Genomic DNA, 23,951 nt, shown 5'->3' with positions numbered 1-23,951 from the left:
GGTTAAGGGGGGGTAAGGACGGGGAGGGGGGTAAGGACGGGGGGGGTAAGGATGGGGGGTAAGAATTGTACACGTGGGTTTGTGGAGGGTGCTATCTCTCTCCCTTGTTTTCTTTTTTTTCTTTTTCTGTTTTCTCTGTCTTTTGGTTTCTGTTTTTTTTTGTTTTTTTCCTTTTGTTTGAAGTTGCTCTTGCAGCTGGGGGGCACCGTTTACGGGGTGTTACCGCGGGTGTACGTTAATAGAGTTATGATGTTTATATTTTGTATTTTGTAAAAACTTCAATAAAAATTATTTATTAAAAAAAAATGGAGGGGTGGGAGAGTGGAGAGCGAGATTTGGGTGGGCGAGGGTCTAATGTGTTGGGCGGGTTTGTTATTGTTGTGAAATGTAAAAATAAGTTGATAATTTTGAATAAAAACTTTGAAAAAAATTTAGCCTGAATATCATCCCATTATTTCCCATTTTACTCCAAGCACAAAGATACAAAAAATAAATAAGTATCATTGCTGTAATTCCTTCCTCACTCTCATCCAAATAGTTACTTCACTTCATGTGACTACCTGTCAGAAATGTTTGGCCCACAATCCGCCAAGGTTCTGTCAACGAACAAAGTTGAAAAGAGAGCAACGTTGAAAGGGATGGTCAGTGTGTCTTCAGCAGTATTACCGAGACTTGCAGCTTCCATCAATGCCTTGGTCTTCTTCTCACACATTTCGGTGGTGGATTCTGAAAGAAAAGAGGATGGAAGGATTTCATATTGTTCACATGCAGAATAAACAGGACTAATATGGAAGAAACTTCTGTGATCAGCACAAAGGAATTTCATAATCATATCAACTTTAACGATCATGAAAGAGATGAGGGGTTAGCTGGAGAGAGATGAGCAGAAAGGGAAACATGTTCCCAGGGCTGAAAGAATAAAGAGCAAGAGGAGACCAATTTAAAGCAATGGCAAAAGGAGTAATGGTGACATGAGGAAAAACATTTTCACACAGTGAGTAGTTGCGGGGAGGGGGGGGGGGGGGGTTCTAGACTCCCCCATTCAGAAGAAATACCTTCTTGCATCTACTCTGTTCGAAACATAGAAAAGTGGAAAAAGAATAAGTCATTTTGCCCTTTCAACCTGCCGCACCATTCAATATGATGATGACTGAACAACACACTCCTGAACTCTTCATACCCCAGTGATGCCTGGAAATCTATCTATTTCCTTCTTCACTATATTCAGTGGGCCTCAGAGCCCTTTGTAAGAATTTTGTACACTCTTAGGAGATCATGGGCTGGATTCACCGATTTGGAGACTATGTCCCCACGCCTGTGTGGGAACTGGCGCAAAACGTCCAGAGATTCTCCATTTTGCTGGAGGCTAGCAGGGAGGCACCCGGCTCCAGCTGCCGATATGACCTGGAGAATTGCCGGGTCTGTGGCTGCGCATGCGCACGGCGGCTGGCTGCAGCAGCCACGCCGTGCTTCATGCTGCTCATGGTCCCTACCCGTGAAATAGTCCCCCCCATTCGGCTGGCTCACATGACTCGGACCGTCCCCACCACAGTGCCCCCAGCCCCAAGTGTGTCCACCCTCCTGCCAGTGGATTGGCTCTCGGACTGAGTCCGCAGCCGCAAAGCTGAGTTCCCGACAGGTGAGACCATGACGCAAAAACAGCTTCTTCCCCGCTGTTACCAGACTCCTAAATGACCCTCTTATGGACTGACCTCATTAACACAACACCCTGTATGCTTCATCGAATGCCGGTGCTTATGTAGTTCCATTGTGTACCTTGTGTTGCCCTATTATGTATTTTCTTTTATTCGCTTTTCTTCCCATGTACTTAATGATCTGTTGAGCTGCTCGCAGAAAAATACTTTTCACTGTACCTCGGTACACGTGACAATAAACAAATCCAATCCATGAGAGACCTACGGCATCAGGAACTCGGCCGGTCGGGGACGGGCATCAGGGGCGGGCCTGAGGCTGTGGATATGTTGCGCGATGTACCCACAGAATATCATAGAATTTACAGTGCAGAAGGAGGCCATTCGGCCCATCGAGTCTGCACCGGCTCTTGGAAAGAGCACCCTACCCAAGGTCACTTTGGAAGAGACGGCACATCGCGGAAGCGGTGTCGCCCCGATTATGTCAGGAATTTGGATTCCACGGCCCGTCACTGAACGTGATTTCGTTGTCACTGACTGGAGAATCCAGCCCCACATCTCACCCTTCTAAACTTTGATGAATACAGAACCAGTTGCCTCAACCTTTCCTCACGGGACAGTCCCACCAGGATAGTTCTTTAGACCGATGCAGACATGACAGACTGAATGATCTCCTTCTGTGCTGTAAGAATTCTGTGATCACAGGAAATGTTCAACTACAAACTATTTTTAATAAATTACTGAACAACACATTCCCCTGAGACAAAGTTGAGGCACCATTCATCGACATCAATTGACTCTTTTATTGGGTGTCCATCCTGCTATGAATGTGAGATTTTGAAGATGATTATGTGTGAGACTGTCTCGGAGCAATGAAGAGAGTCATTGATATGAGCTCTGTCTGACAAGGCTACATGGCATGTTTTACTGTGGGATGGGTAGACCCAGGTCAGAGCAGCGGGCGTTGAACTTGAACTTGCTTCTGGTGGTGCTGCAATTGGAGGTGGACGTTGCCGGAGCTCCAGGTCCAAGAGAGGTCGAACACACAACAGTGTTGGGGAGTTTTGCGCTCTTTTGGGCGGTCCTTCGGTTTGGACCCCATTAATTGGTTAGTTCTCGATCACTGTATTCGATTTGAACCAATAAAGGGGCAGGTGCCTTGATGGCTGGGTGTGTCCTAAGCAGTCATTGACCCTGTTGTTTAGGCTTCCTGAATAAAGGGATTGATGCTGAAATGTCTGTGATTGTGTCGGTTGCTCGAGTATCAATCCTTTGTTTTACGGAGATGGGCCATCAAAATGCTGATCAGTTGGGGGTTTCGATGCTGTCTGGATTCTTCGCTCACAAATACACATTCAAGCTCTGAGCCTGCCTGAACCTTACACTGTCCACATTTCCCTTTAGGCTTTGCGAACGTCCATGATTCGTAAGTGGCCATCCCAGATGGCTACAGAGCGACACCACAGTTTACCGATGGTGAGCTTTGGACCCTACTTGACACAGTGGAAGACAAGCGGGCTACCCTCCCTAGGGTGGGGAGAAGGTTGCCAACTGCTGTCGTGCATGGGCCTGGCCGCAGGTGGGGGAGGGCATAAGCACCATGGGTAACACCACCAGGACCTGTCAGCAGTGTTGCAAAAAACCTCCTCGGGGTGAGTGGGACGGTAGCACAGTAGTTAGCACAGTTGTTGCACAGCTCCAGGGCCCCGGGATCAATTGCTGAGTCTGCACACTCTCCCCGTGTCTGCATGGGTTTCCTCCGGTTTCCTCCCACAGTCCAAAGATATGGAAGTTTGATGGATTGGCCATGATAAATTGCCCCCAGTGTCCAAAAAGATTAGATGGGGTCACTGGGTTCCGGGGATTGGGTGGAGGTGTGGGCTTAAGTAGGTTGCTCATTCCATGGGCCGGTGCATACTTGATGGGCCGAATAGCCTCCTTCTGCACTGTGAATTCTATGATCTAGGGTGAGCAGGCAGCACTGTGCCCCAGGCACTAACCCCCGACCCACACACCCGTAACCCCCACCCCCTCCATCCACGGTTGGTGAACCCCAACCCTGCACCACCTGCCAGCACCCATATCAGCCGCCATGGCCGGGTGCTCCAGCCACGGAGGCCACCAGCCACCCACCTCAGTGCTGCACACGACCGACAGCCTAACATTGTGTGTTTTCCATCTGTCTCCTAACCCCCCCCCTCTCCGTCGCCTTGACTCACAACCATCGGGAGCAGGAGAAAACGGGAGGTGGAAACAGCGGACATTCAAACCCCCACACCGCAGGAGGCCTTGGGTCTGATCGGCAGGCCAGAGGCGAGGGCAGTCGCCGAAGCGGAAGTTGGCATCGGGCGAGCAAGTGATACGCCCCCACTCCCTGCTGAGTTGCGATTCTCCAATGTCACCACTCCCACAACCCTCCACACCAGCCACACATTCCCAACACCATCAATACTCCCATTGCCCCCACAACCCTCCACACCAGCCACACATCCCCAACACTCCCATTGCCCCCACAACCCTCCACACCAGCCATACGTCCCCAACACCACCAATACTCCCATTGCCCCCACAACCCTCCACACCAGCCATACGTCCCCAACACCACCAATACTCCCATTGCCCCCACAACCCTCCACACCAGCCACACATCCCCAACACTCCCATTGCCCCCACAACCCTCCACACCAGCCACACATCCCCAACACCATCAATACTCCCATTGCCCCCACAGCCATCCACACCAGCCACACATCCCCCAACACCACCAATACTCCCATTGCCCCCACAACCCTCCACACCAGCCACACATCCCCAACACCACCAATACTCCCATTGCCCCCACAGCCATCCACACCAGCCACACATCCCCAACACCACCAATACTCCCATTGCCCCCACAACCCTCCAACACCAGCCACACATCCCCAACACCACCAATACTCCCATTGCCCCCACAACCCTCCACACCAGCCATACGTCCCCAACACCACCAATACTCCCATTGCCCCCACAACCCTCCACACCAGCCACACATCCCCAACACCATCAATACTCCCATTGCCCCCACAGCCATCCACACCAGCCACACATCCCCAACACCACCAATACTCCCATTGCCCCCACAGCCCTCCACACCAGCCACATATCCCCAACACCACCAATACTCCCATTGCCCCCACAGCCATCCACACCAGCCACACATCCCCAACACCACCAATACTCCCATTGCCCCCACAACCCTCCACACCAGCCACACATTCCCAACACCACCAATACTCCCATTGCCCCCACAGCCATCCACACCAGCCACACATCCCCAACACCACCAATACTCCCATTGCCCCCACAACCCTCCACACCAGCCACACATTCCCAACACCACCAATACTCCCATTGCCCCCACAACCCTCCACACCAGCCACACATCCCCAACACCACCAATACTCCCATTGCCCCCACAACCCTCCACACCAGCCACACATCCCCAACACTCCCATTGCCCCCACAACCCTCCACACCAGCCACACATCCCCAACACTCCCATTGCCCCCACAACCCTCCACACCAGCCACACATTCCCAACACCACCAATACTCCCATTGCCCCCACAACCCTCCAACACCAGCCACACATCCCCAACACCACCAATACTCCCATTGCCCCCACAACCCTCCACACCAGCCACACATCCCCAACACCACCAATACTCCCATTGCCCCCACAACCCTCCACACCAGCCACACATCCCCAACACTCCCATTGCCCCCACAACCCTCCACACCAGCCACACATCCCCAACACCATCAATACTCCCATTGCCCCCACAACCCTCCACACCAGCCACACATCCCCAACACTCCCATTGCCCCCACAACCCTCCACACCAGCCACACATCCCCAACACTCCCATTGCCCCCACAACCCTCCACACCAGCCACACATCCCCAACACTCCCATTGCCCCCACAACCCTCCAACACCAGCCACACATCCCCAACACTCCCATTGCCGCCACAACCCTCCACACCAGCCACACATCCCCAACACCACCAATACTCCCATTGCCCCCACAACCCTCCACACCAGCCACACATGCGCAACACCACCAATACTCCCATTGCCCCCACAACCATCCACACCAGCCACACATCCCCAACACCACCAATACACCCATTGCCCCCACAACCCTCCACACCAGCCACACATCTCCAACACCACCAATACTCCCATTGCCCCTACAACCCTCCAACACCAGCCACACATCCCCAACACCATCAATACTCCCCCCCCACAACCCTCCACACCAGCCACACATCCCCAACACTCCCATTGCCCCCACAACCCTCCACACCAGCCACACATCCCCAACACCACCAATACACCCATTGTCCCACAACCCTCCAACACCAGCCACACATCCCCAACACCACCAATACTCCCATTGCCCCCATAACCCTCCACACCAGCCACACCTCCCCAACACCACCAATACTCCCATTGCCCCCACAACCCTCCACACCAGCCACACATCCCCAACACCACCAATACTCCCATTGCCCCCACAACCCTCCACACCAGCCACACATCCCCAACACCATCAATACTCCCATTGCCCCCACAACCCTCCACACCAGCCACACATCCCCAACACCACCAATACTCCCATTGCCCCCACAACCATCCACACCAGCCACACATCCCCAACACCACCAATACTCCCATTGCCCCCACAACCCTCCACACCAGCCACACATCCCCAACACCACCAATACTCCCATTGCCCCCACAACCCTCCACACCAGCCACACATCCCCAACACCACCAATACTCGCCCCCCCCCCACAACCCTCCACACCAGCCATACGTCCCCAACACCACCAATACTCCCATTGCCCCCACAACCCTCCACACCAGCCACACATCCCCAACACCACCAATACACCCATTGCCCCCACAACCCTCCACACCAGCCACACATCCCCAACACCACCAATACTCCCATTGCCCCCACAACCATCCACACCAGCCACACATCCCCAACACTCCCATTGCCCCCACAACCCTCCACACCAGCCACACATCCCCAACACCACCAATACTCGCCCCCCCGCCCCCACAACCCTCCACACCAGCCATACGTCCCCAACACCACCAATACTCCCATTGCCCCCACAACCCTCCACACCAGCCACACATCCCCAACACCACCAATACACCCATTGCCCCCACAACCCTCCACACCAGCCACACATCCCAACACCACCAATACTCCCCCTCCCACAACCCTCCACACCAGCCACACATCCCCAACACCACCAATACTCCCATTGCCCCCACAACCATCCACACCAGCCACACATCCCCAATACTCCCATTGCCCCCATATCCCTCCACACCAGCCACACATCCCCAACACCACCAATACACCCATTGCCCCCACAACCCTCCAACACCAGCCACACATCCCCAACACCACCAATACTCCCATTGCCCCACAACCCTCCAACACCAGCCACACATCCCCAACACCACCAATACTCCCATTGCCCCCACAACCCTCCACACCAGCCACACATCCCCCAACACCACCAATACTCCCATTGCCCCCACAACCCCCCACACCAGCCACACATCCCCAACACCACCAATACACCCATTGCCCCCACAACCCTCCACACCAGCCACACATCCCCACCACCATCAATACTCCCATTGCCCCCACAACCCTCCACACCAGCCACACATCCCCAACACCATCAATACTCCCATTGCCCCCACAACCCTCCACACCAGCCACACATCCCCAACACCATCAATACTCCCATTGCCCCCACAACCCTCCAACACCAGCCACACATCCCCAACACCACCAAAACCCCCATTGCCACCACAACCCCCCACACCAGCCACACCTCCCCAACACCATCAATACTCCCATTGCCCCCACAACCCTCCACACCAGCCACACATCCTCAACACCACCAATACTCCCCCCCCCCACAACCCTCCACACCAGCCACACATCCCCAACACCACCAATACACCCATTGCCCCCACAACCCTCCAACACTGCTCCACAGGCCCCCAGCACCTCACCCATACCTCCCCCTGCCCCCCGAGGCCTAGTCCACCACAGCCACCTCCACATTCCTCCCTCCATCATCACCCATCACCCCAACCCGCAGTCCAAACATGCGTCTTGACTTGTGTCTTGCAGGACCAGCTGCCAATGACGCAGGCCCTTCTAGTGTCGTCCGACCGCAACCCCAACCCCAGGGGGAGAGCAGCGAGAAGGACAAGGACATGGACACGAACGGGAGCCCTGAATTCTCTGGGGTATATCAGCAGCTAGAGCCGGGTGCTCTGCTGCCAGCCTGCTCGCTCCCAGCAAAAAGGGGATTTCATGTCCGTTTTGCGCCATTTGTTTCTGTCATAAGACACCACTGTTCCCACGCTGGCGTGGGGACATAGCCCCAGAATTGGAGAATCAAACCAGGACCTTGGATTCATGTCACATTACATTCCCCCCCCCCCCCCCCCCCCCCCCCCCTCTCCACCATCTGGCCAGGCCACCTGGTTTGAGACAATTCACACCTCTTTAACCTGGGATTGTCCCTCTCTCCAGTCGCTTCGTCTGGGCCTGTAAAGTCTTAATTATCTGCAAAGATTCACATTCAAAGTATTGTCTTGCATCATTGACTTTGTCTATATATGTATTTGTGAAATCCACCTCTTCATTCACCTGAGGAAGGAGCTGTGCTCCGACAGCTAGTAATTTGAAACAAACCTGTTAGACTTTAAACTGGTGTTTTAACACTTCTTACTGAGCCCACCCCAAATCCAACACCGGCATCTCCACATCAACCCTCTTATGGACTGATTTGATCTCTTCACACATCTTCTGTTCTAATTAATACTGCACCTCCTGTATACTTCACCTGATGCCTGTGTCTATGTATTTGCATTGTGTATTAATGTATGTCCTATGGTTTTTTAATGTATGGAATGATGTGTCTAAACTGTACGCAGAACAATACGCACTGTACCTTGTGACAATAAACAAATCCAATCCAATTTTCAAAAGGTATATAATTGAATCAAAGAATTCCTACAGTTCAGAAGGAAGCCATTCAGAACACGAGTCTGCACCTACCCCACCTAACTTGGACCTACTCCCCTGCCCACTCCCCAAAACCCTACCGAACCTGCACATCTTTGGACTTCGGGAGAAAACCGGAGAACTTGGGGCAGCAGGGTAGCATGGTGGTTAGCATAAATGCTTCACAGCTCCAGATTCCCGGCTGGGTCACTGTCTGTGTGGAGTCTGCACGTCCTCCCCCTGTGTGTGTGGGTTTCCTCCGGGTGCTCCGGTTTCCTCCCACAGTCCAAAGATGTGCGGGTTAGGTGGATTGGCCATGCTAAATTGCCCGTAGTGTCCTAATAAAAGTAAGGTTAAGGGGGGGGTTGTTGGGTTACGGGTATAGGGTGGATATGTGGGTTTGAGTAGGGTGATCATGGCTTGGCACAACATTGAGGGCCGAAGGGCCTGTTCTGTGCTGTACTGTTCTATGTTCTATGAAACCCATGGGGAGAACAATTCTGAAAATTATACAAAATGACTCATTCTTCAATTTCTTCAGTCCTCCTGAAGCTCCACAGCATGGAATGTTAAAAGTTCTGCAGCAAGACTCGCTGCTGACTTTAAAAGTGGTTGCCCCCTGCATGAACACATAATTCCATTGGCAATGTCGTACTTTACAGGAGAAACCTTTGCAGGTGATAGTGACTCCGATGATGTGTATGACGTTGATATCTATGAAGACCCTGAAGAACGTAAAGGCTCGGAGGGTGAACCAGATGAGGACAACTATGAAATGCTGGTCAGGTTGTTTTGCGAGAGTGATGGTAAACTAGATGACGCCTGGAAAGCGCTACTCCGGTGGTTTGGTGGGAGTGACAAGGTGATCACAAGGGAATCCCAGTCTGCACAGGACACCAAGAAGTGTGAAAGCTCTGAAATGGCGCACGCAGAGATGGAAAGTGAGTTTGCAGAAGCAGACACTTTGGATGAGAACAACTCAGCTGCGAACAAACGAATAACGGAAAATATAAGATCCATTGTGGAGAAACTGGTTTCAGAGACATACGGTGAATCATCTCAAGCCTCTGAAATGTTTCCGGTAGTGGACTCACTCGTGGCCACTGCACCAAAAGATGAGTTAGAGGAGCACGTGGCTATATTTGTATGCAGCTCCACAACAACAGATGATACTTATACCATATTACCAGACGTGGCTATATTTATATGCAGCTCCACAACGACAGATGGTACGTATATCATACCACAAGACGAGGATGAGCCAGTACTTGGTTCTTCAGGAAAAGATGACCCATGCATTAATAATAATCTTTATTATTGTCACAAGTAGGCTTACATTAACACTGCATTGAAGTTACTGTGAAAAGCCCCTAGTCACTGTTAGCCCCTGTTAGGGTACACAGAGGGAGAATTTAAAATGTCCAAGCATGCCTTTCGGGACTTGTGGGAGGAGACCGGGGCACCTGGAGGAAACCCACGCAGACACTGGGAGAATGTACAAACTCCGCACAGAAAGTGACCAAGCAGGGATTCGAACCTGGGACCCCGTTGCTGTGAAGCAACAGTGCTAACCACTGTGCTACTGCCGCCCCCACGGTATCATTATTGAGTGATGAGGAGGCATCACTTGGGGCTCAAACACATGTTTGATGCAGGGGTTGTTGGGAATGTGGGTCCAACCCAGACACTAGAGTGCGAGGCTCTGTAGCGATCCATTGAAGGTGCAGACTTGACCATAGCCTCACAGTCCCTCGGGTGTATGCCAATTCGAGACATCTCAGCGGACAATCCACAAACAACCACTGCCATGACGCAGGCCAATGGGTGCTATCAAAGCCAAGTGGAAAAAGAAGAGCAATGACAAAATCTCTCTCACGAAAAAGAAGAGGAAGAGAAGGAGAGTGGGGCGAAAAAGAAGAGGAAGAGAAGGAGAGTGGGGCCGTAATGTGAGTTTCACCTATGACACTAAACAAGAAGACATCGGCAATGTGGCCGACACTCGTGATGTGGAACAAGAAGACATCGGCAATGTGGCCGCAGGCCAAATAGTACATGACGACGCAGTAGCAAAATGCATCACATAAAAAATGAAAGAAGCTGGTGACGGAGAAGCTGGTGATGCAGGCATAGCTGGCAAGGGTACCGGTCTTCAAAAGACTAAGGCAAAATGACGTGCATGGAAACCAGTCTTCCAGAAGCAAAAGCGACGCTGGGAGACTGAATAGAACCTTGAAGATCAACAGGGTGTTCCTGTTGGAGATGCACAATGTGCCGTGCACCAGGGACACATTCTTCGGGCATATCGTTAATAAAAGCACAATTAAATCTGTATATAGATATATGGCATAGGCTGGTTTCTCCGTTTTGGAGACTAAGTCCCCATGCCGGCGTGAAAACGGTGGTCTTTTATGCCAGGAAAATTGGCGCAAAACGGCCACTGATTCCCTGTTTTGCTGGGGGCTAGCAGGGAGGCAACGTAGAGCTCTCAGCTCTAGCTGCCGATATGGCCTTGAGCATTTCCGGTTCCGTGGCTGCGCATGCGCACGGCCTGCAGCGGCCACGCCGTGCTCCATGGCAGACTCAGCCCACAGACCTGGACTGCAAAAGCAGTGCCCCCCTTCGGCTGCTTGCGCACCCCAGACCACCCGCTCACAGTGCCCCCAGCCCCGAATGAAGCCCCCTTGCCAACGGATCGGCCCTCCCCTGACTGTGGCGGCCCCAGACTGAGTCCTCAGCTGCCACGCGGAGTTCTCGAACGGTGTGAGCACACGTAACCCAAGCTGTCGGGAACCCGACCGGTTTGGGACAGAGCATCGCGGGGCGGGCCTCAGGCAAGGATCTGAGGCCGGGAGTAAGGCACTTTTCAGGGGGCGGAGAATATGAAAACCGCGCCGCTCCTGATACTGGCGTCAAAACAGATTCTCCGCCCAGTCGCCGAATGCGATTTTGCCGTCGGGGAGCAGATAATCCAGCCCAACATTTACGGGCACAGTATCGGCCCTTCAGCCCTTCAAGCCTATACAGGTCATGATACCATCTTGGTCAAAACCCTTGTGCTGCATCCCTCTACACCCATCCTATCAGGTATCTGTCAAGATGCCTTTTGAACGCCGTTAATGTATCTGTTTCCATAATCTCCTCTGACAACGCGTTCCAGGCACTCACCACCCTCTGTGTAAAAAACAAAACAACCTGCCTCGCACATCACCTCTAAACTATGCCGCATGGACCTTAAACCTATGTCCGTTGGTGTCTGACCCCTCCATCCTAGGAAAGAGTACCTTCCCATCCACTGTATCTATGCCCCTCATAGTCTTGTAGACCTCCAGCAGGTCACCCCTCAACCTCCGTTGTTCCAATGAAAACAGTCTATTCAGCCTCTCAGCTAACACCCTGCAGACCAGGCAACATCCTGGTAAACCTCCTCTCCACCCTATCCAAAGCCTCCACATCCTTCTGGTAGTATGGCGACCAGAATTAGCATGTAGGTGCAGTAATCAATAAAAAAGGCGGCCTTCATTGCAAGGGGAGTTGAGTACACAATTAGGGATGTCGTGCTGCAGTTGTGTAGAGCCTTGGTGAGATCAAACATGGAGTACTGTGCATAGTTTTGTTCTGACTGTTTAAGGAATGATGGAATTATCATAGAGGGAGTGTAATGGAGATTCACCAGACTTATTGGATTGTTGCAGTACTCACATTTATCTGGATTAAACTCCAGTTGTCATTTCTCTGCCCAAGTCTCCAACCTATTGTCAAGGAGGTGCTGAACAAGAAGCACATGAAGTTTGGTCTGCTGTTCCCGGCTCGTCTATGGGTCACGCACCAGGGTCAACACCACTACTTCTCCGAGCCTGAAGAAGCGATGGACTTTGCGAGGGATCAGGGGCTGGTCCCGAAAAGAGGCCCCACGGACGCAAATTAGGGCCCGAGGACTACCGTAGGAAGGTACGCCGAATGGGCCTGGACTGCTGTTCAACGGTGTGCTGGGTCAAAGGTGCCAAGCAGAACATTTGGGACTCTTTCCTTTGTTCATGGACATTGGTTTGGGGTTTTTTTTAATTGTTTGTTTTTTCTCTTATGTTTTTGTTTTTTCCTCTTTTTTCTGTTTTTTCCTTTTTGGGCAGATTTGTACTTTTTGTGCAGCTCGCGGAGGACACTGGAGCCGGCACGGTAACGAACGGGGACAGGTCAGCAAGGGGGGCCGAGGACGTGGGTTGGGGGGTTTTTTTTTGGGGGGGGGTTTTTTGTTTTGTTGATGTCCATGCCTTCCTGTGCCAGTGAGTTTGCTCCAGTGGGTTGGAGAGGGGGATGGGGCGCCAGGGAGTGGGGAGGAGGACGGGGAAACAATGGGAATGAGACAGGAAGGCGCCAGAGTGTTGAGTCACCGGGCTAGAAGATTGGCTAGTCAAGGGAGTCAGGTGGGGGGGGGGAGATCACAGCCAGTGGATGGCAGGGGTGGGGGTATCGGGGGATGTTGTTAGGGGGGGTGGGTTGTTCTGCTGACGTGGGAGGGACTTGAAATAGGCACTGGAAAGGAGGTCGAGGGTGGAGGCAGCCAACAGGCGGACCAGGAATGGCGCGACGCACGGGCCGGGGGCTGGTCTGAGAAAGGCTATGGCTGACCAGCGTGGTGGGGGGGGTGGGTTGTGCCCCCCGACCAGGTTGATCACCTGGAACATCAGGGGACTGAATGGGCCGGTTAAGAGGGAGCGGGTGTTCGCGCACTTGCGGGCTCTGAGGGCGGACGTAATTATGTTGCAGGAGACACATCTGAAAGTGTCAGACCAGACCAGGCTAAGGAAGGGCTGGATTAGCCAGGTCTTCCACTCGGACTTGGACTCGAAGTCCAGAGGGGTGACAATCATGATCAAGAAGTGGGTGCAATTTGAGGCGGAGGGCATAGCCGCAGACAGGGGGGGCAGATACCTGATGGTACGGGGCAGACTGGAGGGGAGAAGAGTGGTGCTGGTGAATATATATGCCCCGAACTGGGATGACGTGGACTTCATTAAAAGAGTGCTGGGGAAGATCCCGGACCTGGACTCTCGCAGGCTAATAATGGGGGGGGACTTCAACATGGTCCTTGACCCGACTTTGGATCGGTCGTGTCCCAGAACGGGTAGACTCTCAGCAATGGCAAGGGAGCTGAAAGGGTTTATGGAGCAAATGGGGGCAGTGGACCCCTGGAGAGCCAGACAGCCAACAGGAAGGGGCTACTCGTTTTACTCGTACGTCCATAAAGTATATTCTAGGATAGATTTCTTCGTACTAAGCAGGGATTGTATAGGGGAGGTAAAGAACACGGAATATTCGGCAATTACTATCTCAGACCATGCCCCACATTGGGTGGACCTGCAGATCGGGGGAGCGAGCTACCAACGCCCGCAGTGGAGGCTAGACGTGGGACTGCTGTTGGAGGAGGGGATCTGTGAGAGGCTTCGGAGATGTATGGAAAATTACCTGCAGGTGAATGACACGGGGGAGGTCTCAGCGACGACCCTGTGGGAGGCGCTAAAGGCAGTAGTGCGGGGGAGCTGATTTCAATTGGGGCCCACAGAGCCAAGGCAGACAGGGCAGAGATGGATAGATTGGTCAGGGAAATGGGTCGGATAGATGAAGAGCATGCGGAGTCCCCGGGGGAGGTTTTACTCAGGGAGAGGCAGAGACTACAGGCGGAACTGGGGGCACTATCCACGAGTAGGGCCGTGGAACAGCTTAGGAAGGCGAGGGGCGTGGTGTACGAGCATGGGGAAAAGGCTAGCAGACTGTTAGCGCAGCAACTCAGGAGGAGGGAGGCGGCCAGGGAAATAGGTAGAGTGATGGATGGGGAGGGGCGCAAAGTGGAGGACCCGGCAGGATTGAACAAGGTATTCCGGGACTTCTATCGCAAGCTGTATACTTCGGAGCCGCCGGAAGAACCGGAGGAGATGAAAAGGTTTCTGGACAGGTTAACATTCCCAACAGTAGGTGGGGGGCGAGTGGAAGGGTTGGGGGCCCCGATTAGAGTAGAGGAGGTATTGGGGGGCCTAAAGGCCATGCAGTCGGGGAAAGCCCCGGGGCCGGATGGATACCCAGTAGAGTTCTATAGGAAGTTTTCTGAGCTGGTGGGCCCGGTCTTGGCGAGGGTTTTCAATGAGGCAAGGGACAGAGGGACCCTGCCGCCGACAATGTCGCAAGCCACTATATCACTGATATTGAAGCGGGGTAAAGACCCGGAGGCGTGCGGGTCCTACAGGCCAATCTCCCTGATTAATGTTGACGCTAAGCTCCTGGCAAAGGTACTGGCGGTTACAATGGAGGACTGCGTACCGGAGGTGATTGGGGGGGACAAACCTGGGTTCGTGAAAGGTAGGCAGCTGGCGGCCAACCTGAGAAGATTACTTCATGTGATAATGATGCCCCCGGCGGGCAGGGAGGTGGAGGTAGTGGTGGCGATGGACGCCGAGAAGGCCTTTGACCGGGTGGAGTGGGACTACCTATGGGAGGTGCTCGGACGGTTTGGGATCGGGGAGGGACTGGTGGATTGGATCAAATTATTATATCAGGCCCCGAGGGCCAGCGTCAGGACCAACAGAGAAGTGTCGGAGTACTTTAGGCTGTACCGAGGGACCAGACCGGGCTGCCCGCTCTCCCCGCTGCTGTTTGCGCTGGCCATAGAGCCGCTGGCGATTGCGCTGAGAGCCGCAGAGGGATGGAAGGGGATGGTGAGGGGTGGGTAGAACATAGGGTCTCTCTTTACGCAGACGACCTGCTCCTGTACGTGTCGGACCCAGTGGCCGGGATGGGAAGTATACTGGGAATGTTGAGGAAGTTCGGCCAGTTTTCAGGATACAAATTAAATACGGCCAAGAGTGAAATGTTTTGTGGTACAGGCAAGGGGCCAGGAGAACAGATTGAGAGGGCTACCGTTCTGGTTGAGGAAAATTTCCGGTATTTGGGAATCCAGGTGGCACGAGACTGGGGCAGGCTGCACAAGTTAAATTTGGCCAGGGTGGTGGAGCAAATGAAGGGAGCGTTTCGAAGATGGGATGCACTCCCGCTGTCGCTGGCAGGGAGGGTGCAGACTGTAAAGATGACAATCCTCCCTAGATTTCTGTTTGTTTTTCAGTGCCTCCCGATCTTTGTCCCACAGTCCTTCTTCAAAAGAGTTAACAGGATGATCATGAGCTTTGTCTGGGCGGGAAAATGCCCGCGGGTGAAGAAGGCGATGCTGGAGAGGAACCGCAGCGAGGGAGGGCTGGCTTTGCCGAGTCTGATTAATTATTACTGGGCGGCCAACATCGCTATGATAAGGAAGTAGATGGTGGGTACGGGGTCTATCTGGGAGCGGGTGGAGGCGGCTTCGAGCAGGGGCTCCAGCTTGGCAGCCCTGGTCACAGCTCCTCTACCGCTGCCGCCGGCCAGGTACTCCACCAGCCTGGTAGTGGTGGCGACCCTGCGGATATGGGGCCAGTGGAGGAGGCATGTAGGGGAGACGGGGGCGTCGGTTTGGGCGCCAATCTGCGACAACCATCGGTTTGCCCCCGGGAGTATGGATGGGGGGTTTCGAGTATGGTGGCGGGCGGGGGTGGCAAGGGTGGGCGATATGTTCCTGGTAGGGAACTTTGCGAGTTTGAGGAGCTTGGAGGAGAAATCTGGGCTTGTAAGGGGAAATTATTTTAGGTACCTACAGTTGCGGGACTTTGTTCGTAGACAGGTCCCATCTTTCCCATGCCTCCCGCCAATGGGGATCCAAGACAGAATAGTCTCTAGGGGGGAAGAAGGGGAGGGTAGAGTCTCTGATATTTATAAGGTGCTCATGAGGGAGGAAGGGTCCCAGACGGAGGAACTGAAACTTAAATGGGAGGAGGAGCTAGGCGGGGAAATGGAGGACGGGCTGTGGGCAGAGGCCCTGAGTAGGGTAAATTCGACCGCAACATGTGTCAGGCTCGGGCTGATTCAATTTAAGGTCGTTCACCGGGCCTACATGACGGTGGCTCGGATGAGCAAATTCTTTGGGACAGAGGTGCGCGGGAGGACCAGCGAACCACGTTCACATGTTTTGGGCATGCCCTAGGCTTAGGGGGTACTGGGAGGGATTTGCGGGCGTCATGTCCAGGGTGCTAAAAACAAGGGTGGCGATGGGTCCAGGGGTGGCAATTTTTGGGGTTTCGGAAGACCCGGGAGTCCAGGGGGAGAAAGAGGCCGATGTTTTGGCCTTTGCTTCCCTGATAGCCCGGCGACGAATACTATTGGCGTGGAGGGACTCAAAGCCCCCGAAGACTGAGTTGTGGCTTGCGGACATGTCGAGTTTCCTGGGTATGGAAAAAATTAAGTTCGCCTTGAGAGGATCTGTACAGGGGTTCGCCCGGAGGTGGCAACCATTTATTGACTTATTTGCGGGAGAGTGAGCGTCAGCAGGGGGTGGGGGGGGGTGTAGAGTAGAGTAGGAGGGATAAAATGGCGGGTAGTACCGGTGGGAGAGGAGCGGGTTTGTGCAATATGTTACGATTGAAGTATTGAAAGTACGTGGATGTTTGCACATTTTTGCCATTTTTGCTTTCTTTCTGTTGATGTCTGTAACTGTTTACAAAGCCAAAAACTACCTCAATAAAATTGTTTATTAAAAAAAAGTCTCCAACCTATCTATGTCCTGCTGTATCTTATAACAATCCTCAACACTATCTGCCACTCCACCCACCTTGGTATCATCCACAAACTTACTAATCAGGGGCAGCACGGTAGCATGGTGGTTAGCATAAATGCTTCACAGCTCCAGGGTCCCAGGTTCGATTCCCGGCTGGGTCACTGTCTGTGTAGAGTCTGCACGTCCTCCCCGTGTGTGCGTGGGTTTCCTCCGGGTGCTCCGTTTTCCTCCCACAGTCCAAAGATGTGCGGGTTAGGTGGATTGGCCATGCTAAATTGCCCGTAGTGTAAGGTTAATGGGGGGATTGTTGGGTTACGGGTATAGGGTGGAGACGTGGGTTTGAGTAGGGTGATCATTGCTCGGCACAACATCGAGGGCCGAAGGGCCTGTTCTGTGCTGTACTGTTCTATGTTCTAATCAGACCAGCTACATTTTCCTCAAAATCGTTTATGTACACTACAAACAGCAGAGGCCCTAGCACAGATCCCTGTGGAACATCACTAGTCACAACCTTCCATTCAGAAAAACACCCTTCTACTGCTACCCTTTGCTTTTTGGGACTGAGCCAGTTCTGTATCGATCTTGCCATCTCACCTCTGATCCCTTTTGTACCAATCTGCCATGGGACACCTTGTCAAAGGCTTTACTGAAGTCCATGTAAATAACATCCACCACTCTCCCCTCATCAATCATCTTTGTCACCGCCTCAAAATTCAAGTTAGTAAGGTACAACCTCCCCTTCACAAACCCATCCTGTCTTTGCTAATGAGTCCATTTGTTTCCAAATGGGTAAATATATCCTGTCCCTGAGAATTCTCTTGAATAATCTACCTACTACCGACATGAGGCTCACCAGCCTATAGTTTCCAAGATTATCCCTGCTACCTTTTTTAAACAGTGGTATAACATTAGCTATTCTCCAGTCCTCTGGGATATTATCTGTAGCCAATGAGGATACAAAGATGTCAGTCAAGGCCCAACAATTTCCTCCCTTGCTTCCTTCAGTATTCTGGGGTAAATCCCATTTGGCTCAGGAGACTTATCTACCTTAAAGTCTTTTAAACCACCCAATATCGCCTCCTTTTCGATGTCAACATGACCCAGACTGTCCACACATCCTACCCAAGAATCATCTTTCGCAAAGTCCTTTTCTTTGGTGAACACTGATGCAAAGTACTCATTTAGTCTCTCGCTCAGTTCCGCTGGCTCAACACATAGATTCCCCCCATTGTCCTTAACTGGTCCAATCCTTTCCCTGGCCACCCTCTTGCTTTTTACATATGAATAAAAAGATTTTTGATTCACTTTAATCCTATTTGCTAAGGACTTTTCATGAGCCCTCCTAGTCCTTCTAATTTCCAGCTTAAGTACCTTCCTACTTTCTTTATACTCCTCAAGGGTTTTGACTGTCCCCACCCTTCTAGATTGTACAAAAGCCTCCTTTTTCTTTTTGACGAGGTTCACAATATCCCTCGTTATACAAGGCTCCCGAAATCCCATACTTATCCTTCGTTCTCTCAGGAACATAACTTTCCTCAATCCTAATCAACTGTTGCTTGACAGACTCCCACATGTCCAATGTTGATTTACCCTCCAACAGCCACACCCAATCCAAATTCTTCAATTCCTGGCTGAAGTAATTTGCCTTTCCCCAGTTTAGCACCTTAATATGAGGGTTACCCTCATCCCTATCCAAAGGTTCTCTAAAACCTACTGAATTGTGGTCACTACTCTCAAAATTTTCCCCTACTAAAACTTCAACCACCTGTCCAGGTTCATTCTCAAATACCAGATCCAGTACTGCCCCTTCCCTTGTTGGACTACATAATGTGACCTCTAACCAGTTGGTGGCATCAGGCATTGGTCACGTGACGTGAGGCACTCCAGTTGGTGGTACGGCATACAACAGGACAGTCGCACATTAGGTAGCTCCAGAAGAATTCACACAGTAACTTTGTCTGTATAATAATCTGTTTGTTATCTTTCCACGTGTTCATCAAGTTAAATAACTGGATGTTCTATGTAAGTATGTGAGATGATTAGTTGGGAGAGATAGACCATTGGCTGGGTGGATTTGTGGGTTGGTGGATGAGTAGCCAGGGGGTAGTGACATCATGGGTAATCAGGTCAGGTTTGGTTGGGGACAGTCAGGGCAATTGTTGGGTTGGGGGCTAGCTGGGTGGTTGGGGAGATAGCCAGTTTGGGGAAAGCAGTTAGGTTGATTCAGTTGGATGGTCGGGATGGTAGTCACAGAATCAAAGAATAATACAGTGCAGAAAAGGCCCTTTGGCCCATCGAGTCTGCACCGATGCATGAAAAACACCTGACGTGCATACCTAATCCCATTTTCTAGCACTTGGCCCATAGCATTGAATGTTATGATATGCTAAGTGCTTATCCAGGTACTTTTTAATGGATGTGAGGCACCCTTCCTCTACCACCCTCCCAGGCAGTGCATTCCAGATCGCCACCCCCCTCTGGGTTTTTCATAGAATTTACAGTGCAGAAGGAGGCCATTCAGCCCATCGAGTCTGCACCAGCTCTTGGAAAGTGCACCCTACCCAAGGTCAACAACTCCACCCTATCCCCATAACCCAGTAACCCCACCCAACACTAAGGGCAATTTTGGACACTAAGGGAAATTTATCATGGCCAATCCACCTAACCTGCACATCTTTGGACTGTGGGAGGAAACCGGAGCACCCGGAGGAAACCCACGCACAAACGGGGAGGATATGCAGACTCCACACAGACAGTGACCCAAGCCGGAATCGAACCTGGGACCCTGGAGCTGTGAAGCGATTGTGCTATCCACAATGCTACTGTGCTGGGTTAAAACATTTTTCCTCAAATCCCCCCAAACCTCCTGCCCCTCACCTTGAACATGTGCCCCCTCATAACTGAACATTCAATTAAGGGGAACAGTTGATCCCTACACACCCTGAGCATGCCCCTGATAACCTCGTACACCTCGATCAGGTTGCCCCTCAATCTTCCCTGCTCCAGTGAAAACAACCCAAGCCGAACCAACCTTTCTTCATCACTTAAATGTTCCATCCCAGGCAACATCCTGGTGAATCATCTCTGCACCCCCTCCAGTGCAATCACATCCTTCCTATAATGTGGTCAGGCGGTGGGGGTTTTAGGGGGTCTGATGGTGGGAGTAATTGGGGAGTCATTTATTCAATTATTCGGGGTTAGACTAAGTTTCAATCTAGCTAACATTTTCTGAGTCGCTATCCAGGTAAAAATATGAAACTCCGAAGTCTCTAACTCTATCTAAAGTCAAAGACATTTGCAGAGGCTCCCAAGGAGCAGTCCTTATCTCTTGGACTAATGTGGACATTTTTCGGGGAGACTGGACTTCCACAATGGTCTCCGATGATCTAGTGGCTGGAAGATTTGGACATTTTGCTTGTTGACGCTTGAGGTAAACAGCTGGGGATATTAAAGATGTTATTTAAATGAAATTAAATTTTGATCTATTCCTTACCTGAGCAGGAGCAATTAAGTCCACTGAACACCACATGAGCTGAATTTACAAACTGGATGTGAGTCAGGTTGAAGCCTTTCAGGTAGGAACAGTTACCCTTGGAATCTGTTGTGTTGTGATGGGAAAGGGTGAAGTTCTCACAACATCGGGTTCTCTGTTGTGGTAAGTTTACATTTCCATTGGGAGAACTGATCAGGTATTTGCCTTCACTGCCATTCCAAATGAAGCAAAAATCCATCAAGCTGATCTTTGTAGTTATGGTCTCAGTTTTATCCACATTTTCACCAATCTTGACATAACACCAGTGCTATTCATGTGATATTTCAGCAAGCAGACATCATTGCCAATGCTGAGGTGAAACTTTGTTGTACCGCTGCTGAGGTTGGCACACAGTGTAAATTCTTCCAGACCCAGAACTGCAAGGACAACAATCATTATCAGTAGGAACACCACCAAAAATGTACCTTATCATGTTTAATGTGCAGCTGGGGAAAGCTCAGAAAAAGGTTGGAAAATCACATACCTTTATCATTGTTGAATTGAATGAAACAGCAACAGAAAAGGTAAATCCAAAGCCTTAATTTAAATAACAGATCAACAGCACCCACCATCTCTTACTCAATCTGTTTCTGGAAAACAAATCAAATATTCACATGAAGAAAGAGAAAGAAAATGAGATCTATAGAGCCCTTTTCACAACCTTAGCATGTTTAAATGAAATATTTTTGAAAGGGCAGTCACTGGGCCAATATCTGATACAGAAATACCAGTTTGCACACTGAAAGATTAGAAAGAGGTGATAATCTACTGGTAAAAAAATTGCCTAGTACCCCATGAAAAAGTGCTTTGCTCTCCTTTCAACAGTACCATGGGATCTTCTACACTTCTACTAAGTTATGGGGATGGGGCAGGGAATGGGCCTAGGTAGGATGTTCTTTCAGAGTGTTTACGTGCACTTGATGGGCCAAATAGCCTCCTTCTGCACTGTAGGAATTCTATGGATTCTCTAATTCCAACAAAAAACAAGTGTCTTCAGATTCACAACTGCTTCAGCGTGGTGTGCAGCAGGCAAGGTAGCCTTCCTGGACTGAGGAGGTGTTTTCTCTTTAGTGGCAAGTTTTGTTGAACCACCAGAGGGGAAGTATTGATGATTGAGATGAGCAGTGAAAGGGGAATGTGGCCTTGCTGACAGGGAGGAAGAGAGAGAGACTGCTGTGCCACAAAGACTCATGGGGAGCAAAGGGTGAAAGCTGCTCTATACTGTGGGTGCCAATGCTTACAGATGGTGGGTCAGGCTAAATCAACTGAATGTCATTAGTGAAGCCCTGAGACGGAGGGTAACAGTGAGAAGGTCATGGATGATAGAGTCCTTCAAGGCCTTCTACCAAGAGCTGTACACCTCAGAGCCCCCAACGGGGAAGGCTGGGATGAACCGGTTTCTTGACGGACTGGACATACCAGTTGTGGGAGAGGGCAGAAAACGGGATCTGGAAGCACCACTAGCACTGGGAGAGATCATGGACAGCATTAGCTCCATGCAGGCGGGGAAGGCGCCGGGACCGGATGGATTCCCGGCGGACTTCTACAAAAAATTCGCGACAGCGCTGGCCCCGCACCTGCGGGAGATGTTCACAGACTCGCTAGCTAGGGGCACATTGCCACCCACGTTAGCACAGGCCTCAATCTCGCTGATACCTAAGAAAGACAAAGACCCAAAGGAATGTGGGTCATACAGACCCATATCTCTGCTGAATGCAGACGCCAAAATACTGGCCAAAATCCTAGCCAAGAGGCTAGAAGACTGTGTACCTGAGGTGGTCACAGAGGACCAGACGGGCTTTGTCAAAGGTAGACAGCTTACCGCGAACATCAGGCGCCTGCTGAACGTGATAATGACCCCCTCCGGGGAGAGAACACAAGAGGTGATCGTCTCCCTGGACGCAGAAAAGGCCTTCGACAGAGTCGAGTGGAAATACCTCATAGAGGTACTGGAGCGGTTCGGGCTTGGAACAGGGTTCACCGCTTGGGTAAAGCTCCTGTACAACGCTCCCATGGCGAGTGTACAGACCAACAATACCAACTCCCAATACTTCCAGCTGCACAGGGGCACCAGACAAGGATGCCCACTGTCCCCGCTGCTGTTCGCACTAGCAATTGAACCGCTAGCAATCGCGCTCAGGGCAGCAAAAAATTGGAGGGGGATCCGAAGGGGAGGTAGAGAGCACAGAGTCTCACTCTATGCGGATGATCTGCTCCTCTATATCTCGGACCCACAAAGCAGCATGGACGGAATCATCGCGCTCCTGAAAGAGTTTGGAGCCTTCTCGGGCTACAAACTCAACATGAGCAAAAGTGAGATCTTCCCAGTACACCCGCAAGGGGGGGGGGGGGGGCAGCACTAAAGGGGCTGCCGTTCAATCAAGCCCGACATAAATTCCGCTACCTGGGGATCCAAATAGCCCATGACTGGAAAGGGATCCACAAATGGAACCTCACCAGCCTGACGGAGGAAGTTAAAAAGGACCTGCAAAGATGGAACACACTCCCGCTCTCCCTCGCGGGGAGAGTTCAGACGATCAAAATGAACGTACTGCCCAGGTTCCTCTTCCTGTTTAGATCCATTCCGATCTACATCCCCAAGGCCTTTTTCAAAGCGCTGGACAAACTCATCATGGCGTTCGTATGGGGGGGTAAAAATGCTAGGATCCCAAAGAAGGTCTTACAAAAAACAAAAACCAGGGGAGGGCTAGCCCTCCCGAATCTACAATTCTACCACTGGGCAGCAACAGCCGAGCGAGTAAGGGGATGGATCCAGGAGCCAGAGGCTGAGTGGGTGCGTGCGGAGGAGGCCTCCTGCATGGGAACCTCCCTCCGGGCCCTCGCCACGGCAGCACTCCCATCCCCACCCAAAAAACACTCTAGCAGCCCAGTGGTGACAGCCACCCTCCAATCCTGGAACCAACTGCGGCAGCAACTTGGCCTGACCAAAATGTCGAACAGGGCTCCCATCTGCAACAACCATAGGTTCACACCAGCACTGACTGACGCCACCTTCAAAAGGTGGAGGCAGGACGGGGGG

At 51.7% G+C, this 23,951-nt stretch overlaps 1 protein-coding gene across 1 annotated transcript in view; it reads right to left on the bottom strand.

Annotated features, from left to right (window-relative positions):
• LOC119970911 (adhesion G-protein coupled receptor G6-like) overlaps window positions 1-23,951 on the bottom strand; it is a 319,332-nt gene that overhangs the window by 273,548 nt on the left and 21,833 nt on the right. Inside the window, exons 2-4 of the mRNA XM_038806021.1 lie at window positions 21,396-21,501; window positions 20,873-21,288; window positions 561-726 (exon numbers count right to left, since the gene is read on the bottom strand). Of these exons, the coding sequence (XP_038661949.1) occupies window positions 561-726; window positions 20,873-21,110 (404 nt within the window). The 5' untranslated portion in view covers window positions 21,111-21,288; window positions 21,396-21,501. The remainder of the gene's footprint in view (window positions 1-560; window positions 727-20,872; window positions 21,289-21,395; window positions 21,502-23,951) is intronic.

This window comes from Scyliorhinus canicula, chromosome 9, assembly GCF_902713615.1.
Source record: "Scyliorhinus canicula chromosome 9, sScyCan1.1, whole genome shotgun sequence".
Classification (NCBI taxonomy): Eukaryota; Metazoa; Chordata; class Chondrichthyes; order Carcharhiniformes; family Scyliorhinidae; genus Scyliorhinus; species Scyliorhinus canicula.
Note: the sequence above shows the minus strand (reverse complement) of the source record. Positions and strands in the feature narration are given on the sequence as shown.